Below are 21,123 nucleotides of genomic sequence, written 5' to 3'. Positions count from 1 at the left end.
CCTTAGGAAAATGTGGGGAAGGTTTCTCTATATGACCCTTCTTGCTGAGAATTCCTGATTGCCAAGGGCTGTGGTCATTGATCATGGCATGGCCCACAGGCCACTTTGCTCTTCTCTCTGTTAATGATGTCACCGTCAGCAAAGCAAACCTTTCAGCCTGTCTGCCATCTTCAGTCCCTGAAGCTAGTCCCTGCTTCATTCTGAGTCACATATCAAAGGTGGGGTTGCAGTTTGGTATAAAAAACATCCAGAGGAATGAAACTGCTTGCCTGAATGTCCTCTCATTGCCTGAATGTCCTCTCATTAGGTGAAGTGGGCAGGGCACAGGTGCTAAGTAATTGGAGACTTGCCCATGTGCCCATTCACTCCTAGCTGGTGACCAAAGAAAGAGAAAACAGGTAGCAGTCTAAGGCTAGCTTGGGCCAGAGTGAAGTTTATCAGTGAGAACAAGTTTTTAAAAGTTTGATACATTTTCCCTACTGACACCAGCCACGATCAAATCATTGCCAGGACAGTGTTTTCAGGTCCTACAGGTGCTTTTGCAGATGCCCAACAACCACTTTGCTCTGAACAGTCCCTGTGCTCACAGCTGCACAGGCAGAGGCAGTTTCCTGCCTCGAGAGCAGGATACACAGGACAGTGAGAGATCACCTGTAACAGGAGGGGGAAAGGACATTGCATGAAGGAGACTCTAGTTCACTAAGTGCAGCCTCCAAAGCTCTTTACCTTTGTCAGGAAGTGGCGGCTGTGACCGGCCGCCGTCACAAACCGGATCTTCGAGAAATCACAGCAGCTGAAAGCTCCCGTTCCCCAAGCTCTGTGGGAGGAGAGGAATGAAGCAGAACGGACACAGGTAAGCTGAGCGGCGCAGAGCAAACAAGCAGAGGTGAAGTATTAATCTCTAGTTCACATATTGAAACCATCTATTCCAGCAGGCAACAAAACGAGATTTGAAAAGGACACAATTGAAATTGTGAGAACTTTGTGTAACTGCTGCAGTGCAGAGATGGGAGGTGTTACCGTAAGCATTCTCTTAATACTGGGCAAAACAAGCTCTCTGGTGGGAGAATAACAAACTTTATTATAAGTAACCTGGTTGCAAAGAAGCTGTCAATTCACACACAGCAGTTTATTTACAAAGGCATGCCAAGTCCAGACTTGTTTTCATTTTAATTTACTGCACCACAGATAGCAAAAGAGAAACAACCAAAAACTGAGCCAAAGGAATTGTCTCTGTGAATATGCCTGTTTCTTAGAGATTGCCCATATCCCTTTAAGGCAGCACAAAGCCCTTCCTTATAGTGGTTTGGAAATAACCTCCTAAATTAAGGCAGCAGGGTCAAACTGACCACACATTATCTAGTGATGGACTCAACTATTGCCTCATAACTTACAGATTTGTTTATAGTTCTTGTAGTTAGAAAAATAAATTCCTCAGATCATGCTGACTTATCTTTTAAAAACAAACCTCTTTACAACAGCATATTTTGGGAAAATCACATGGTAATCTTTGAATCTACCTTTGCCTTGCAGAAACTGCAAGAGACAACCATCATCTCCAAAAGCCACAGTAACACTCCAGCTCCCTCCTGCCTCCCCAGTTCATTGGCAGATCATTCCTGTGAACCTCTAGAGAAGGGTCCAACCAGGCTCCATTCAGGATGTGGTTGTTTACACCTGCAGTTAGTTTCCTCAAACATTAATCTGTACTATTTCTCTGCATCAGTCCATAAATAGATCCATCTCTCACACCATGTATGCACAACACAGGTAGTAAAACTTCAGTCATAAACAAACAAACAAACAAACCCCCCCACAGAACAGCACAACTTAAGAATGTTCAGCTTGTAAAATCCAGTCCTTGACACTGGGATGTGCCAGGACTAGAATTGCTGGTACAAACTTACTCATGCCTAGTCTAAATGAGTTACAGAACTGGAGTTATAACATGATGCCCAGTTATTTTGCCTGGGGTTCCATATATTCAATGCACTGAAGACAGTGATTGCTGAATGAGCTAGTCACTCCTTTCTGTTTTCTCTTCGTTGGCACAGTGTCTGGGCCACATAGTGAATGTATTTACTGAACACCAGCCAAGCTCTGTGCAGAATACAGAATTTTCATTTACTCCAGGGTATTTCTTTGGTGTCCATCACTGCAGCAACCTACTGATCTGACACAAACATTTTGTTATCATCACTGGAAGTGAGGGAGGTTGGGGTTAGGATAAATCCCATTTTACAACAGGGGCCCAGAAGCCAAAATCTTCAGTTTGAGTGCTGAACTTGTGACAAAGATCGACTGCTTCCCTCACCCTTCGCTCCAGGTTATTTAGCATTTCCCATCATTGTCTATGGAAAACTCATTTCCAATTCCATTAGTTAAATTCAACCCTTGGTGTCCCAAACAGAACATGCAGAATCTGGGACACTTGCAAAGTGGCCACCTGCGAAGAGCTGAAGTGCTGCACAGGATCTCTATGCAAAGCACAAAAAAAGACAACCCAAATTTTCCCTGGCAGTTTTCAGCTTGCACTGATTACAAGAATGGACTTCCTCTTCCTAAAATGCACTGTGGTTGCTGATAAAGCTTTCCCAGAACTGACTGCCAGTGTGTGCAAAGACAGAAGTCCCTCAGTACCAAACTCTGAGATGCAGCCATGCTCAGCCCAAAACTTTGACCCTGTCAAGGCCTGCAGTCTGTACCTGCTCTGAGCAGTGGGCTCTGGCAGTGAGCACAGGGAACCCAGCGCCTCTCAGAGCCACTGCCCCCTCTCCCTGCTCCTCAGAGCTTGCCCTGCAGGTAGGCACTTACTCTGTCTCTTGAGCTGAAACTTCAAACATTAGTAAGCCCACAGCTGGAACTTGCTTAGCAAGAGCAGAGAATGGTGCTTACACATAACCCTCAATAATTTTTGACTTGCAGGCAGTTATATATTTCCATTCCTAATTCCTGCAGAATTCCTCCAGGGCTCTTGTCATACCTTTTCAGGCAGGATGAAGTTATATACAACAGCCCACCGCAGCCCTGTGCTTTAAGAGTCAGATTTAAAAGTGGAGTTGTTCAAGAAGTGAAAGGTAAAGCCTGTAACTTTTTGTATATTTTGGGCAGGGGTAGGAGAGGAACTCACAGTACACTCAGCACTGGTTCCTTTGATGATTGCATGAGTACATACACATGGCTTAGGCCAGTTTTCTCTGCAATTCTTCCTGTAAGAACTGACTCTTTAGGGATATAGAAAAATAAAGTAAAGAATAAATTCCTGTGCCATCACCATTTATTCAATAATCAGCTTCCATATCCAACAGGGAACTATTCTCACTTGAATTTGTGTTTTGTTCTCATGGCAGGCTCCAGAGACCCCATGTTCATCTGTCTCCTGACAGACTAGCTCTACTGTGTCCCAAGGACAGAAAGGTGAGATCTTCTCTAGGTTTTTTTTGTTTTGTTTTCTGAAATCTGAGCATGCTGCAGGTTTTGCTCTCTCACATGAGGGAGCTGCGCTGTTTGTTTATTCTACACTGTGTGTGCAAAGTCAATCTGCCTGATGCAAATCTCTGTCATGAGTCTGCAGCAAAGGAAAGCAACATTCTACATCCCTTTACAACACAAGAGCTTGGCAAACCAGAATTCCAGGCATGTCCAAGGCACCCAAATGCATTTAATCCAAACAGCAAATACATTAACACAGTACTGGTGATGGAGACTATCAAAGACCGCAGAGGGAGGGTGTGGGGCTGGGTAGTGGGGAGGATTCTCAACTTGCAGTGTAGCATCTGTGATGATTCCACACAGACTTTCACTGATTTAATGCATCTTTGAGGAGAGGTGGTGATGGGAATGGTGGGAGCGTGGCTGCTATTGGTGTGAAACCCTGCAGATATATATATAACCTGTTGAACAAGAAAGCACTGCGAGCTGCCACCGCTCATCCCACAGGGAAAGGGGACAGCACTGGCAAAGCACCTCCACAGCCAAGGGTGCTCCTGAGGCACCTCCTGTGGATTCCATAGGCCCACCCACCCCCAGGGCATCAGGCCCTCCCCGGGCAGAGCACCCATCCCGCGGGTGCAGGAGCTGGGGGAGGCCTGGCAAGCACGGAGCCCACGGACTGCAGCACTTGCCTGTGACTGAACAGGGACCAGGACGGTCAGCAGAGAGCCTGGCACTTCCCTGGCTGCCCTGGGAGCCGGAGGAGCGTGGTGGCAGTGGGAAGATGGCTGCTGCAGGCCTCGGGACACCGAGCACTGCACACACAATGCAGCCTCTGTTCAAAGCACCCAGCCACAGAATCGAAACCACTTCATTTCAAGGGGCATTCAGGCCTGGAGCCACGACTGGCATGGGGACAATTCTCCAAAGTGGCAGAGCTCCTGGTGAGGGAGCCAGTCCTGCCCAGCTCCTGTGGATACAGCAGTGTGCATGAGCTTCAAGGACCAGGGCCTCTGCATTTGCCCTCCCAGTCTGAATTTTCAAACCTGGATCTCAGAAAATGAAGCAAGATAGGTTTTTTTCAGATTTCTAAATGATTGCTCAAGAGCTTAAGCCTCTGTTTCATTACTCCACTGTAACAGGCACACGGATCTGAACCATCAGCCACGTACCTCTCCACAGCTGCAGTGGATGTTATTTCAGGCACTCCTGGTGCAGCTCACTGGTGGGACAGGCAGGCTGTTCACAAGGTTACCACAATGCTGTTTCACCCGTGCATGCAGCAACAATCCAGCAACAAGATGCAGCTCAGCTTTGAGATGATTCAACAGATGAAAAATATCAGGCTTGAGGGATCCAGTTGAGTTGCAGCTACACAGAAACCAACTATAGAAAGGCTTTATTTTTTTCCTCAGTACCCAGAATGCAGAATTGAACTCAGGAGACTCTTCCCCTACTTTACAGAGGCTTCACAAACTGATTCTTATTGTGGTAAGACAAAAGTATATGAAAGGACTTGAAACACAGTTTGCCAGGGCAATAGACTTATCCCCAAAGCCAAAACCAGAGTAAGATGTTATCAGCTACTCAGCTTCAAAGGGCACCTACATACACTTCATATTCTTGTACACTGTGATTCACAAGCATGAGGTACTGTTAAAGATGCACTTTTAAGTTAGGGCTTTAAAAGAAAAACAAAGTCATCAGCTCATTAAATACTTGAGCTGTTAAAGAAACCACAAAGCAATCAGCTTTTGAAAGCTTTTCTGTCATAGGGACAATGCCCTGAATCACACACACATTAGCAGATAGTGCAAATCTCTGCTGCAGCACCAGGACAGACCTCAACCACTTTGCCATCAAAAGGTCATCTACATTTTAAGCCTGTTGTTCACAACTGTAACACTTAATTAGAACTTGCAGTTTATGGCCGTGGGAGTGTTGCAGAAAATACCACAGCAATAAAAAAAATACTGCACCTGTTGAAAAGTGTGAAAAAAATATTTGAAACTTTCATCTGCAGTATTTAGGTTACCAGTTACACGCGAGGTACCAGCTAAAGCACCATTTAACTCCAGGTGCACATTGCAATGTCAAAAAATATACAAATTAAATTATTTAATAAGGCAGGCAGGCAAGAGGCTTTTACCTGTGGTAGAAGTCAAGTGTGGAAGCTTTAGCTTAACCTTTAAACATTGTGAAAGGCTATCTATCACCTTACTGTGTTTGCTATGGGCCATCTCAATGCAAAAAGAACAATATAATTCTCATTTCCACTACGAAATCTAACATCTGCAGTGTCTGCATTACAAAAAAATTACCTCTCTGTACTGAAGAAAGCAACATGCAGGTAGCTCTCACTGGAGATTCAGGGGCTTCTCTTTTACTCAAACCTTACAGACACCCTATTACTACACAGCCACATCACACCAACATAACTAACACCATGGCCATCCTCAAATCTTGGGTCCTCTGTTAAAAAAATAAAAACCAACATAACAAAAACGATAGGATTAACAGCCCAGAAGGAAAATTATAGTTTTGTTTCCCCTTATCAAACTAAATTCATTTGCAAGACCATTTAGCTTACTGTTCTCATATTCATACTCCACACATTTTCCAGTATAGGTATCACAGTGACTGGAGTATGTTTAAAAACTACGTACTTAATTCTCAAATTATTTAGATAGGTCTTCAGGTAAAAAGCTTTAAAAAAATAGTATTTTTCTCCAGAATCTACCAATAATGTATACCATTTTGAAAAATGTGGATGTGCTGCAAACATCCTTCCTTTCCCCCAAACAGAAAGCTGATGATCTTAACCTTATTTCTCTCATCATTACTTGGGAATTTTACTAAATGCAGTACTGTTTCCTGTATGTTTCTGTATAGATCAGAACTTGGTTTGCTAAGTCAATTTAAAGATAAAATCTGAGCTGCTTACTTTCCAGGCAGTATTGGTGTGCTAATACTGCCTTTCTGCACACCCATTTTACTCTGAAGGAGTATTTCCAGCTTAGAGAGGAGCAGCATGTTTTATTCCTGGGCACATCTGTTTCCTACACTTAAACTACACTCTTGATCTAAAAGTGTTATCAACTAAATTTATGAAGCCCTTAAACACTAATTATCTACGTGAATCTCTCCTCAGCCCCTTAACAGAAGAGAGTAGGGAAGGAACACAGTGTGAAAAATAATGAAAGATCTGAGTGTCAAAATAACTCTGGCAATCTTAAATGTCATAGTCTTACCTAGAAAGAAGAACTGGCACTTCCTCATTTGTAAGTGACATTAAAAGAAGGCAAGATGGCAAAAATTACAAGTTTTATTATACAAAAGATAATCCAAACCCCTAAGAACTCTTCTACAGTTCTAAAAGTTTTGTTCTGCAACTTATACTTCCATATGCTTTTCCAAAAAGCCAAAGTAAAAAGCCTCATTAGTCCCATTTTCTTCTTAGCAAGAGCTTTGAAAAAAACAACCGTAGCTCCACCAAAATTTATTCTTTGTACTCCAGGAATTGCTGAAGTCTTTTCTTATGTTCTGTAGACACTTGTACAGCACTAGAAACAAACGCAGAACATTTTACATTAAAAGTAATACAGCACAAAAATAAAGCCTCATGACAAAATTGAGTGTACATTGAAATCAATTACACTGAAGCTAAATTTTATGAAAAACCATCTATGTTCCAAGACAAAGAAGCATTTAACCCTTGAAACTGTCAATTCTTATCCTCAACAGCTTCTAAAAAACACCTATACCAGGAAACCTTGCCCATTTCCTTACCTCTAAAGAGCAACTGATTAACTTGCAAGGATGATTTAGATAAGAATCTCCTAAAATGATCCCTCCTGTATATTGAGCACTTCTAAACTGAGGGACACTTCATCCCCAGAGGGAGAGATGGGCAGATACTACAGGAGGGTTCAGTCCCACGTATTCTAAGGCCAAGGATGGAAGTTTGCCCACTGGGAGAGCTGTTGGACAACAAGGCAGCAATGGAATTTCATTATTTGGACTCTTCATAGGATTCTCTCTCTGCAGAACAATTGTCTCTAGTTGATTTATTTTCTTTTCAGCAGCTCAGATTTATTAAACAAGTGGTATTCATGAACTGCTTCTAAAGAGTTCATGAAAAGTCACTAAGAAAAATTGCCCAGAAATCTATGAATAATAAATTTCTAAGAGGGACCATATATCTACACAGGAACTTTTTAAAGTTCCACAAATCAAAAAATACTCAAATACCATGTTATAATAATAACCAGAAAGGATTTTTCCCCTAAACTTCCCTTTTCACAGGTCCTACAATAACATTAATTAAACTAAATTTAACAAGCAAGCAATCATGAGGGAGTTCTTACTTCAAGTGTTCTCCAAAGACAGTAGTTATCCGGTACAGGGCTGTTTTCAGAGATGCTCTCAGTGCAAACCGTAGTGTTTTGTAGGATGTGTCCACCAGGCTCCCTGAAATCCGGGGAGGTTTGCTGGAAACATGTGGCAGTTTGAAATGTCTGTCCATGACCTGATTGAGAAAAACAGATTCCTGTAATCTCTTCAATTATTTCATTATGTAACTGTGACACATTTGTGTCAAATAAAGCAAAAATAAAGTGCAAGTTCAGAAATTCCACCAAGACACACAAAAATGTTTTGGAGATCGAGCATTTCCCAGCCATCAAGAGGAACACAGAACCAAGTTCTGTGAAATAAGATTCTCTGTTACTGCATCTTGAGCTAAGCACATCACATGCTGCAGGAGAAACAATTCTGTCCTGTATTATGACTTGTTTCTTTCACAAACAAGGGTATTGGCTTTTCCCCCCTGGTGCCTGTTCTTGGAATAGATGACTTACACTGAAGAACTTGAATAACCTCGAAAATCTTTCCAAGAATCTCCATTAGGGCAGTGTAAAATGGTTATGTTAACAGGACATGGATAGCCATGGAAATAAATCTGGATTTCTTAAAACACACATTACACAAACATCAGTAATTTGAGAGTAGTTTCTTAGTATTAGCAGAGACACAGATTTTATCTCCTGAGATTTGCAATGTCTCCAAGTGCTCCATGTTGCACCAGGAATTGTGTGCAACCAAATAAAGTTCTCACTGCAAAAGATATTGTATTAGAGTTGCTGCATCTCTGAAGTAAACTCTTGAGCTGAGCACACAGCAGCATTTCTTTAAAATAAAACATTCCATATTTTCTCCTTCTACATGTTAAAAAACCAACAGGGTTTTTATTCAGCTGTTTCACAGTGTACATAGTGGCAACCAGCTGTTCTGGTTAGATTAACTGCAGAAGAGCTGCTTTAGTGGCAGCAACTTCAATGTTTTGACTAGTCAGCAAGGTTATTATGTAAAATCAACAAGTCTCCTTCTCCTCTCCTAAACTTGCCTTGCAGCAAAGACAAGTTAACAGTTTTACCTCCTGAAGAGTCAGTAACGTGTTCAGGATGGCTGGCAGTGTAGTTTGGACAACTCCAAACTGGTCTTCAGTAAAAGAGGCTGCTACCAAGTGAGACAGACCTTAAAAAAAATTGTAATTAATGCTTCAAAAGGTGAGAATTCATTAACAAAGATTATGGTGTTGCCTGAAGATTCCATTTGTGTGCTGGAATTCCTCAGGACTAGCTGCTGCCAGCTGCCAGTCACCTCAGCTTTGGCTCAAGGACCAAACCCCTCACTGGTTTAATAGCTTGAGGTTGGTAAAGCAAGAGAGATTACATAAAAATTACATGTGATTCCCATCTCCACACTCTATACATCCCAAGCCATCACCTTCAATCTGACACACCATGGCACATCTTGTGCAAAAAACACATCACCAAGGAAATGAATCAACTTTGCACAGCCAAATGTAACAGAAGATCCTATCAATACCAGTATTTAGTCATGACTTTGAAAGAAACAAGAAAAATCCAAAGTATAACTTCATACTGTCACTGTTCTTCTAATTCTCTGTAAACCATCTTTTTGTTTATTTGGGAAGTTACTGAGTGCCTCCCTCAGCTCTCTGATAAACAGGGAAGGATGCAGAGCCTTTAGTCAGAAAAGCTGTTGTGAAGAGGCATCATACAACTGTCACTAGAAAAAGTGTAAAAGTGATACATGGGTTCACATGAGAGAGAAGCACCAGAAATCAAATTCAGGAATCTGTACAGAACATAAAGTAAGAGATCTCACATGGGATCTCCAAACTAACAAGTGAATTAGACTTTAGTCATGTTGATATCTGAAATACAGGTGTATTGTTGTCAAAAGCATTTCAAAGTTTTTCTCTTTTTTTGTTACATTTATAAAGCACAGAGCCCAGAGAGTTTTCCATGAACCAACAGAGTGGATCACCTGGAAACCACTTACCTTCCAAAGCCCAGATGTGCATTTGGGCGTCAGCAAAGACAGCCTGGATGGAGGCTTCTGGGTGCTGAGAAGAAACCAAAGTGTTGTGAGTGCACTTTATAAAAAATAGCACCAAACTTGCAAGTTTCAGAACAGACATGCAAGGCCAGTGGATCTTGGGAAATAGGCAGAAAAATCTGATCTAAAGAAGTAAAATTCTTTTTGGGCAGGAGCTGCCCACAATGCTACAGCTGTAATTGAGGAGGGGGAAAAAAAAGGCCAAGAAAAGAATATACACTAGCCTAGTTTTCAAGGGCTAAAAATGCTTTAAGCAAAATGCAGTTTCTAATCAGATGAGTTTAAAAAAGCATTGTTGTTCTTATTTTCTGCAGGTATGGGACAATCCTGCTGTGAAACTCACAGCACACAAGAAGTTGTACTTATGGAAAGCCTTAGATGAAAATACAGATTTGAAGCCATTACCTTTGTCTCAAACACAGGACCACCCTTACCTTGCTGAAGAAATACATTATCAGCGCCCGTTTGGACAAGAAGGTTTTTATCTGAAAAGAAACAAAAGATTAAATATATCATCTGCATTTAAGGCATGCACAGTTGGCCCTTCTCAACCCTACCACCTTCACCCAGCATAAAGGCATTGGGAGCGGAGGGAAGGATTTGTGTTATATAAGCTAAGTGGAGAAGGAAGTATTCATTCCATAAAGTAGAAAATACTTCCAGAAAGGTATCACCTAAGCTGCTGCCCCCGTGCACTGCAATTTTACTCCACCTGTTCTTGCTTGTTCTGAAGCCATGTGTAGATAAATCTTGGCTGCACTGCCTCGCTGCCAGTTCTTGCAGCAGAGAGCACTGGCAAGGATTCATGGTGGGAACCATTCATTTGCTGATCTGCAAGAAAAAAGTACATTCTCTTCAGAAAAACTGATTGCTGTACTTTAATCCTCACAATGCAGCTCTCCATTGAGAAGGCCACTACACTCATGGCTGTGAGGCTCAAGTGCTGTGGAAGAATCTCTACCTGAAACCGACGTCCACAGCTTTGGTCCCCTTCTCACCACGTGGGGACTTTGGACTGATCCGTGCCAAGGAGACTTCACATCCACAACTCCCATCTTGTAACTTAGAGCAGGAGAGCTGAAGGGTGAACCAGCATCAGAGCCAGGAGATGCCTTCACAGGCATCAGGGATGGCTTAACCAGTGGAGACATGGAGGCTCTGAGAACAATGTTGGACCTCTGTGCCTGGAATGACATGTCTTCTATCCCAACAGCTCCTGGTGACAAAGAACACACTGCATGAAGACAACACAGTGGCACCATGACATAGGAGATGGCTTTGCTATTTGATTGCTACTTCAACAACTTATGTATCAGAGCTTTTATGAGAGGACATGGTTAGCACTCTGGTTGTGCAAAGAAGTCCACATCCGCATAAGCATGGAAGGTTTTCAACGTTCATCAGCTTAAAAACAGCAAGTGATGAGAAGGATCCTTGTGGATTTATTTTCTTTACTCCTGCTAACCAACATTACAACACCCTATACATGTACATAAAGTGAGCTCTTAGCATTAAGTACTAGAAGAAATCCATAGAAGAATGAAAACTCATTCTGATTAGCATGTAAAAGGCATGTCTGTCTCCAAATCCAAGGATCAGCAGCACTAGGAGGGCCTCACCTGTGACACACCAGCAGTGCCTGCAGTTGCCAGGGCACTGCCTGCTGAGGGATTCCATTACCTGGCAGCCCTGTGCTAACACAGCTGTGCTGCCAGGAATTATGTCCAAGCCTGGCATGTAAAACACTCAAAATGCCTGGAGGCTGCTCACAGCTCAGGAGTCAGACTGGGCTTTCCTCGCTCTACAGTGATATTAGTGAATCACACAAACATAAACAGAACCTAATTTTACCATCTTAAACTAACCATAAGAGCAGTTATGCAAATTACAGAGCATCTCTTGGCAAGACTTAAATTCTCCCTGTGCTGTGTTGAACCACTTACTGAAACTGTGATAATCAGACTTCTTTTATTCATGAAAAAGTACTGTATTGAACATAATATCATGCAAATAAACCAACTGAGTAAACCTGATAATTGCAAGTTTTCTAGCTATTTTGGGATTAACACAAATACCTAAGATTAACTGGGGGAGGATCTTTTTTGTTTGTATTTATTTGCAGAAATCCCTCATTTTCCTCATAAAATTTAATTGAGACTAAGGTATCTAATGCTACCTTCATGCTTTGGAAACCTTTATGAGCATTTCCTCACATACCTGGAGTCTGTGGAGGTACTTTCAGCTCTCCCACTGGTGGCTTTGCTCTCCCATTGGCTGCTGCTGCCTCTTGCTGTGCAATCAGCCTCTGAGTCAGGTCACTCAGGAGACTCAAACACTCCCGGGATATCGCAGTCCAGTTGTGTGGGTGCCCACCTGGCAGTGCACACAAAGATCAGGGTTTAGCCCAGCTGCTGCTCCCTGGAGCTGTTCTGACAGTGCCATGTGCTCTCAGCAGGAGCTTCACTGTCACAGTGCCACTCAGCCTCTAAATCCCCACAGGGCATTTGCACTGTGACAGCTTCTTTGTACTGAGAGCAAGATGAAAACATGGATTGAAAAAGATCCATTCTTCATGAAAAGATTCAATGGATAACTCTAAAAAGACTTCAGTGAAGCCTGCTAAGCAAGCAGGCAACACGGGCAGTTCAGCCCATCAGATCTGAAATCACTGAACAGCTAAAATGAACAAGTATCCGTGGCAATGGCAACACACTTTTGAAGCAGTACAAACACTGGAATTCCTGATAAGGTGCTACAAAAAGCTCCTGAAGGCTTCTAAGCAGTTTTAATTGACCTCCTCTGCCAGATCTGAATACAGCAAAAGGACTGTGCACTGACTGAAGTTACAGGCAGCGTTTGCTGTCATAGCTGCAGTGGTGACTCAGGATTTGTGCCTGAATTCCCCTCACTCACACCTCAGCATTCAGCTCCCATACACATCTGTCGGGTTATCCAGTCTGGAATATCTCACTGGTGGTGTGAAGTGGGCCCTGCTTCCAAAATCCCAAACCTGTGTTCCCTCGTGGCTGTCATTTAAGTCCCACAGACACCACAACTGTTTGAGTTTAGCAGGTGAAACAATATGAATATAGATAAATATCCTTTGGGAACAGGCACCACAGGGAAGAGGCTCCTGGCTCATGCAGCACACCTTACAACTGTACATAATTTCTAAGAGCATTTGACTAATGATTCTAAAAAGGAATCAACATTTTTTTTTTTTTTTTAATTACCTGGCTGACTGAGGCTAAAAACTTCCTGTCGTCGAACAGGAGAATATTGGGAAAGTAACATCAAATCCTGTAAGGCTAAAAACTACAAAGGAAGGAAAATGTTTTAGTGCATGCAAAGTCCAATGTATTTGCTTAAAACGTATGTAGTTATCCACACAAAATCAACCCCTACCAAAGAATGAGTTCACACTGGCTAAAACCAGTCATATAACAGAAAGAGAATGGAGGCAAATCCTCAAAACCACTCTGGATGGGGCTGCTGAGCTATGAAGAGCTTTACTGATATGTCAGTTCTCAGGAGTTCAAGAAGATTTAATGCTTGTTTTATTCTAATAGCTCAGGCAGAAAACTATTAAAACATTAAAAAGTCTAAGAAAAGAATTGTTTTTGCAAACCAGAGCTCAACTAAGGGTCAGTGCCTTATGGGACCAACCTACTACTGCTCTTTCATGTGATTGAGCAATTCATGTGTCACACTAAAAATAACCAGATTTTTTACAATATTCAAAACCTTATTATAAATTGGACACTTTAATGACATCTGAGATCATAGATTAGATTTCCTGTTCCTTTAACTATTTGTGCTCAACTCTTCCCCACCTATCTTCAGATAATGCAGCAAAGCTTAAAAAGGTATTGCAGCCTTTTCTATCTCCAGCCATATCAGAAATCTGTAAAATCAGTAGAGGTAGAGTTTACATATGCAAGAGAATATTCTTATCTTTATTTACATAATACCTCTTAAATGAAGTCTCCAATTTCTAAGTGTTATAATCAGTAAGTCCTATTAATGATTACCATAGACCAAAATTATTCTTCTTTACTCACAGGTTTTAAGTAGCTTTTATTTTGCCTTTTATAAAAAATAAACCCAACTTCCAACGTAAGTATGGATATATTTTTAATTTCAAGAGAGAACACAGATGTTAAGAGCTCAAATATATGTTGCAGGGACAAGATGTTGAGAGCACAAAGGTTTGAGAAAACACCTGCTGATGTGACAAGACTCAAAGCTGAGTTACAAAACCCTGAATTCCACTAAGCTGCTGTATTTGCATCAGCACACCCAGATCTTACCTCTAACTAAATCAATCTTCAGCTTACAGTAACAGTGTGGTGAGCACCAGCAGGTGTCACTACTAAACAAATTTTCATCATGAAATGCAACAGCCTATGAGTGCTCTGAGGCAGCTTTTCAGGGAATTAACACCTCAGTGAACAGAACTGGTACCTGGAATATGTGAGTGGATGCTCTGAAAAACACCTTTTCAGCACCCACCTGTCAGGGAAGAGGCAGGAGTTCAATTACCTTTATAAGGAGAGGGGGATTGCTGTTTAAGATTTTAGGCAGGCACTGGTCTGTCTCCTGAGCAAATGTTGGTTGAATGGGAAAATGATGACTCTAAACAGAAACATCAAAAGTTGTGTTATACAGAGAAAAACACTTATGAAAAGACCAGTAAACTGGCCTGGAGTTTCTGACATAGAAATAAAAAGAGCTTACTCCTTTTGTTTAAAATTGAGAAATCTTAGAAAAATCTAGATATCTTTCTCTTCAAATAAATGTGCTCATGTGGGCTAATCTGACAATTTCTTGCCTGACTTTTCAGTTAACACTGTGCAAATATTTAAAGGCAACTTTGGAAGTTTTTTAGCCCATTGAAAAACCAAAACCATGTGGATAAACAAATCTTTTTTTATCAGCCAAAAGGGCAAAGTCCATTTTATACTTTCACAGATGGAGGATTTCTTTTGTCTTCCACAGTTTTATAAGCAATACAGTAATTAGAAATGTTGACAAGGTGTTCACTGGTGCTTGTTATTATCCTTTGAGACAGGCTGCTCACACCTCAGAGCTGTTGTCATGCTTGACTCATTGCTGATTTCCTCTCCACGTGGTCACAACAACTCCACCTTTCTAATTAAAGCTAATTAAACACCCAACAGCACTGTATTTGCCATTTTATTCCATGAGTACTTTGTACCAATACACTGAACTAGGATTTAAACCTCACTTTTTTTCTCTTTTATCAAGAGTCTCATAGCGTTTTAATTTAAAAAAAATCAAGTTAGATGAACAATTTTGTCCTTTATAAGGAAATAGCTGGAAACACAAGCAGAAGAGTAGGAGGAGGAGGTGACAGTAACAAAACATTAATTTTGTAAGGAGCACAGGTCTTGCCATGAGAAGAAAAGCCAATTAATGCCAGGCCTCTCTTGATATTCAGTTACTATCTGTAGTGCATGCTGTGAAAAGTCAAGAACTCACAGTGAGTTATTTCCTAGGTAGAGCTGCTTTAGAAATTAAAGAATTATCTGTGTCTCACTGATGATGTAGCTTGAGCACTGTCACAAGCACTGACCTCTGTGGCATAGATTTTGAAGAGCAGCCAAGCAATGCACCAGGTCATCAGAAGAAACACACCGCTCAGCCAGGTATGGTAAAACAGGGAGACGTCCAGCAAGCCACTCAGAGTGTCAAGAGGGTGTAATTTACTGCAGATAAAATAACCACGAGGGTATAAGTGTTTTAGTATTCTTATTAAGAAAAAATGATTAAATTAAGGAAAATAAATATGAAATAAGTAATACAGTTTTAGCCAGTTAAGGTACTAAGACTCCAGCAGTCATAAAAAAATAAGGATTTCCTCCCCCTCCAAAAAAAGAAACCACACAGAATACCAAATAAAACTCATAGATGCAATCTGGAGTGTTTACCCTTTCTAATACTTTAAAGACTTACAGGGAAAAAATAAAAGGTGATTTCCTAATTACTATCTTAATGACAACATGGTTTCTACAAGGGGATGCTGGTTCCTTTAAGACTCATTTCAGAAACGGCCAGAGCTCCCCACATTCTGTGTGGAGAGGCAAAGAACTGAGTCCTGCTGCACTTCCTCAGCACAGGAACCTCTCAACAACATTCCAGGTTTCCAGCACAGCGTCCTCCCTACCTGTCTGTACGAAGATCCATCGTGGTGCATATCCACACCTTTGGAATATAACCTGGGGGGCCAAAAAGAAACTCTGAAATAAACACAACACTACAAAACACACACACAGCAGGCCAAAAATAGAATTCATGCAGAGACAAGGGACTGGTCCTGTAACTCACATGGACAAGGAAACTATCTCCCTTTGGGAGATTTGTTTTAGGAATTAGAAAAAAGAGAATGAAAAAAGGCTTCAGGCTAGCAGCTGTACATTGAGAGATGCAGACTTTCTCTTTCATTGCTGCTTCTCAGCAGTGAGTTGTGTTTCCTCACTAACAAAAGAGAGTTCAGAGTAATTTAATATTAATTTTCACTACAGCCCAGGCAGTAGCAAAGTGCTTTTAAAGACTTAATGGAATCTGATATAGAACCACCACACTTCTAATTTATCCCCTGATGTAAATAAAGGGATAATAATTCTTGCATATTTTGACATCACTTATGAGGATAATTACAACAAAGAATTTCTGATTTTCAGAAAGTCCCGTGCAAGCATCTTCATCAGCACAGATTTTTTTACCACAGACCAAACTCCGTTTTCATATGGGAGGGAGCCAACCTCCCTTTTTTTCCCAAGCCCCCTCCAAATAATATACAGGGCACTTGAGAGTAAAGCCAAAGTGCTGATCTTTGCCTAAAAATTGCCTAAACATTTTTTTGCCTAAAAATTTGCCTAAAAATTGATACAGCAACATTACACACAGTGAAGTCCTGCCCACTGCTGGGGTGTCAGCTTCAGCTCTGGGACACATTTTCCACCACCAGGCAATGGAAGGAGCAGTCCAAAGCCTGACTGGTCAAAGTTTTCCAATACAGGAATTACAAATAAAAAAATAAAGAATGTCAGGAACCCTTACCAAAAAAGTAATAGGTGACACAGAAATTTCTAACAAAATATAGTGATTCCACACAGCAGTGTTTTATCAGGAGAGGCAAAGATCTTCTGAAACGTAAATACTTGTATTGCTAAAACCAAACAAAATAAATAGTTTAGTATTCCACATTCAGAACAAAGCAATGAAACAGTTAATAAAAATAATACAACAAAAAAGGACAAGGTACCTGAAAGCCTGAAGTCTAGATTAATTAAAAATTTAATTTAAGGTAATTCCAGGTGTTACATTCATTAATTATCCTCCCAGTCTTTCCTGACATTTTATAATAATTTCTAGTTCTTATTCTGTTTTCTGCTCGTAGCAGTGAAAATGAAGAATGGGGTAGACTCAATACATAAGGGAACAAACTAAAATGACCCTGTCTAATATAAAATAAAGGAAAAAACCCCAAAAGGGCATATTTAATCTACTAGATTTCATTTACATTCTAAATGTTCAATTAAAGTATAGGGAAAATTTTGACAAGCCTGAGTGCCACAGTCAGTAATCATTCAAGCAGCAAAACCAAGGTAACACTGATGCTTTCCTCAAAATAAATAAACTATGTATGTTTCCAAAGACTGAAGCAACCCAGCTGACAAATGAAACCATGAAAATGAAACTATGCAAATGCAACCAAAGTGATTTAAATTTTTCTTTTACTAGGTTGCATTAGGAAAAAAAAAGGAAAAAAGAAAGGAAAAAAAGAAAAAAAACAAAGCCAAACAAAAACTGCAAACAACCAACTAAAAAGGGGAATTAACGATATTGAAACCGATTTTTTCTAAGTATTTTAACCACAGCATTGCCAGAATGCTGCTTGGTTTGCTGATGGACTGAATGTGTCAGTCTGGGAATCAGGCAGAATTAATGGCTGCTGTGAGGCTGCAGCAATAGAAGCATTTTGAGATGATGTTTCACACTGGTACAGATTTCTGCGGGACTCCTCCAGAGGCATTAATGGAATTTCAGTTTCCATAGTGCTACACATACAAAAAGGCTTTGGATGTTGAGCTCTAAGCAAGATTTAATGTGCTATTTAGACTTGAACTGAACTTTTTTTTTTAACTGTCAAGATTTCCAGCTTTTAGGTGACCCTTGTTGTCAGTTCCTGAAACTGATGCCCTGTTTGTGCACGTTGTCATTTTCCTGCAGTTCTCCTGCCACCTCAGCCAGTTTTAACATGCATCAGAGGGGTGGAGTCTGCATGTTAAGAGTCACAGCATCCCAATTTCTGTGTTCATTTAAAAGGAGCTGAGCAGGAAGGAGTAGGATGAACACTGCTGGCATTTAAAGCTGGGTGTACACTTCATCTGTCAGTGACGGCAGCTGCACACAGGTAAATTATAAATTATAATTTATAATTATACAATATAATTTACACTCATAAATTATCCAGGCTTTTTTGATCACTGCTTCACTTATACATGTCTCTCTACAAAGCTGCTTAAACCTCTTACCTGTATGATTGGAAATGGCAAATAATTCATGTTGTTAATAAGATAGAAAAGGCTGTAACTGTAGCCCAAGAAAGCTCCAGAAAGGAGAAAGAAGAGGTGATACTCATTTAGGCACATCTGAGGAACAGCATCTTCTAGGCTAAAATAGAAAACTTAGAATCAGTTCTGACTCCAAAACAAAAAGCTGTTCAAGCCTTAGGAAAGTCATGCTAGAAGTTTGATTTTACTTTCCTGATTAGCACATCTGATATCTCAGTAAATTTTTGCTAAAGGAGGAATCCCACCACCTGTTTTTGTAATTTATGCATGAAATACATCCCATTAACCACAAGACCAAGACCTAGTTCAAGTGACAACCAACTTGCCAACAGCTTTCCATTAAGAGTCCTGGCAATTTAGTTTTTCTGGTCCAGTTATTTCTCTATTTCTCTGTGCATTGTAACATTTACAAAGGGGGGTACTTTTTGTCCTTTAATAAAGAAAATCAATATGTAATTGCTGGTTTTTGAGAATACACAAATTCTTGGGATTCTTTTCGAAAGAAACGATGAGTAAATACATTTTACAATAAAAATTCTTTATCTTTGACACAATTACCTTTCTGAAGGCGTGCAGGACACAGCAAGAAACTGGAACCTCCCTTTTGTCATGATTGTAGCACACCAAGCAACCAGCATTCCCAGGATAGCATGAACAAAGGAATGGATGACTTGCTGAGGGTGAATAATTTTTCCTATCAGTGCTAATCGAGAGCATGGTATCAATGGCACAACTGTAAATAAAAGCAGAAAAATCATTTTCACTTCTTACTAATAAAACCTTTCATTAAAAAAGAAAGAAAAAAAACCCCACCGTTGTCACTAAAAAACTTTTCACAGTCAAAATCAGTCACTAAATTATAAATGATCATCTTATCAAAGATGTTTCAACAATTTACACAACCCACCTGCATAAAATTCAACGTTGAAGATGCTTATTACTATTATCACCACAGACATCAGGAAGATACAAAAGATGACATAGGAAGTATACAAATCATTGAAAGAATCTAAAAAAATAAAAAACATTATAATTCAGGAAATTGAAATAACACAGCAGCAACACATTAATTAACAGAAAAGAGCATTTATGCAATGGACAATAATCCACTGAGTGCTTAAGGGGAGTAATGGCCAATGGACTTTCTAATCCCACATAAGGTCTGCCCAGCTACGCGGTATTTCTGCACAAAAGCATATTTAAATTTCATAGAAACTACTTTACATCCTTACAGCTGTTTTCCTTATAAGTGAACACTCAGAAGTTTGATTTAAAAAAATTAAACTGTGGCTCAAATATCACATTTTGCTTCATTTAAGAAAACCTGAAGCCATCCAGCCACACTAAAAAGAGAAGAAATTTCTTACAGAGTGGTTCTTCTGGGCTTTTCTATTTTCAAGGGAGGAAGGAAGTCAATTCTCTGTGCCTGGGGCAGCTCAATGATCACAGGCACAGAGCTTCCAGCAAAACACCTCTCAATTTTCATTGTAGGCACTCAGGGGAAGTTATTCTCACCATGCAGAGTGGCTGCTTCAGGAATTTCTCTTTAGGATCAGTGCACCACAGAGAAAATTGAAGCTGTTTATGGAAACAGCAGCTGCACGGAGTGGAAGGGGAAGCGTGTCCAAGGACACCGAAAAGTGTCTAAACTAACTAACTAAAGCACTTAACCTGTTCGGTTTTTTTCTTCTGTGAAGGATATAATCCCATGAACTTGCAACACTTATTCCTACCTAGGGTGGACTGCGGCTGCTGCGGTTGTAACACACAAACATTTCAAAGGCCAAAGACTGTTCGAAATACAAGTGTAACACGATGCCACCGCCAGTTCCCGTTATCTGGGACTGAGCCCAAAACAGCGGAGTGTGGAAAATAAAAAAGAAACGCAAATACATGAGAGCAAAGGCAGGAAAGCGCGGCCGGGCACCTACTCGAGATCCAGCGCACCGGGTGGAACAGGTCGAGGCCGCTGAGGACGATGAAGGCCGCGGTGCAGATGGGCAGCAGCAGCACGGACCAGGTGATGGCAGCGGCCACTCGCCAGCCCAGAACCTGCGGGGACACGGCGTGAGGGGACCGGGACCCGCCACCCCAGTGCCTACACGGTGACAATGGGAGGCGGACCGGGACCCGCCAGCCCAGCGCCTGAGGGGTGCGCAGGGTGAGGGGACCGAGGCTCCCCACCCCACAGCCTGAGGGGAGACACAGTGAGGGGGCGGGGCACCGACACCATCCGCCAGCCCAGCACCTGCGGGGAGACAGCGTGATAGGACCGGGGGAGAGGCGCCGCCACCCTCCAGCCCAGCGCCTGAGGGAGCGCAGCCTGTGGGGAGGGCTGCCCCAGGACCGACCTGCCGGAGCAGCGCCCGCTGCCCGCCCGCCGCCGCCTCCATGGCCGCGGCCCGGCCGCCCGTTCAAAGCCGCCGCCCAACGGCCCCACGTGCCGGCCTCGCGACACTTCCGCCGCGCGCCCAGGCGGCAGCCAATGGGAGGGCGCGCCCCACCCACCCGCGGGAGCGCGCGAGTGACGTCACTCGCAGTGGAAACTACAAGTCCCGGCGTGCCCTGCGCGGCCATGGCGGCCTGAGGGGTCCGCCGTGTCTGAGGGGACGGAATGCAGTCCGGGGAGACGAGGAAAGAAATTGTCACATTACTCCACATTACG

The 21,123-nt window shown here is 41.7% G+C and overlaps 1 protein-coding gene and 1 long non-coding RNA gene across 2 annotated transcripts; one reads left to right on the top strand and one right to left on the bottom strand.

The window, feature by feature from the left end:
* The first annotated feature begins 390 nt into the window (after positions 1-390).
* LOC134555459 (uncharacterized) lies at positions 391-10,288 on the top strand. The gene is made up of 3 exons (XR_010081428.1): positions 391-853; positions 3,351-3,417; positions 10,173-10,288. It is a non-coding gene; the product is annotated as an uncharacterized LOC134555459 (long non-coding RNA).
* NDC1 (NDC1 transmembrane nucleoporin) lies at positions 6,740-21,119 on the bottom strand. The gene is given in 19 exon segments (XM_063407050.1): positions 6,740-6,995; positions 7,800-7,960; positions 8,867-8,967; positions 9,802-9,865; positions 10,293-10,343; positions 10,571-10,689; positions 10,820-11,074; positions 12,076-12,231; positions 13,092-13,173; positions 14,401-14,493; positions 15,455-15,587; positions 16,046-16,097; positions 16,942-17,050; positions 18,420-18,558; positions 19,017-19,191; positions 19,366-19,467; positions 20,390-20,510; positions 20,810-20,858; positions 20,860-21,119. Coding segments are annotated over 19 exon segments (2,286 nt in total). The 3' UTR covers positions 6,740-6,931.
* Positions 21,120-21,123: the final 4 nt, after the last annotated feature.

Source organism: Prinia subflava, chromosome 10 (assembly GCF_021018805.1).
Source record: "Prinia subflava isolate CZ2003 ecotype Zambia chromosome 10, Cam_Psub_1.2, whole genome shotgun sequence".
In the NCBI taxonomy this organism is placed as follows: Eukaryota; Metazoa; Chordata; class Aves; order Passeriformes; family Cisticolidae; genus Prinia; species Prinia subflava.
Note: the sequence above shows the minus strand (reverse complement) of the source record. Positions and strands in the feature narration are given on the sequence as shown.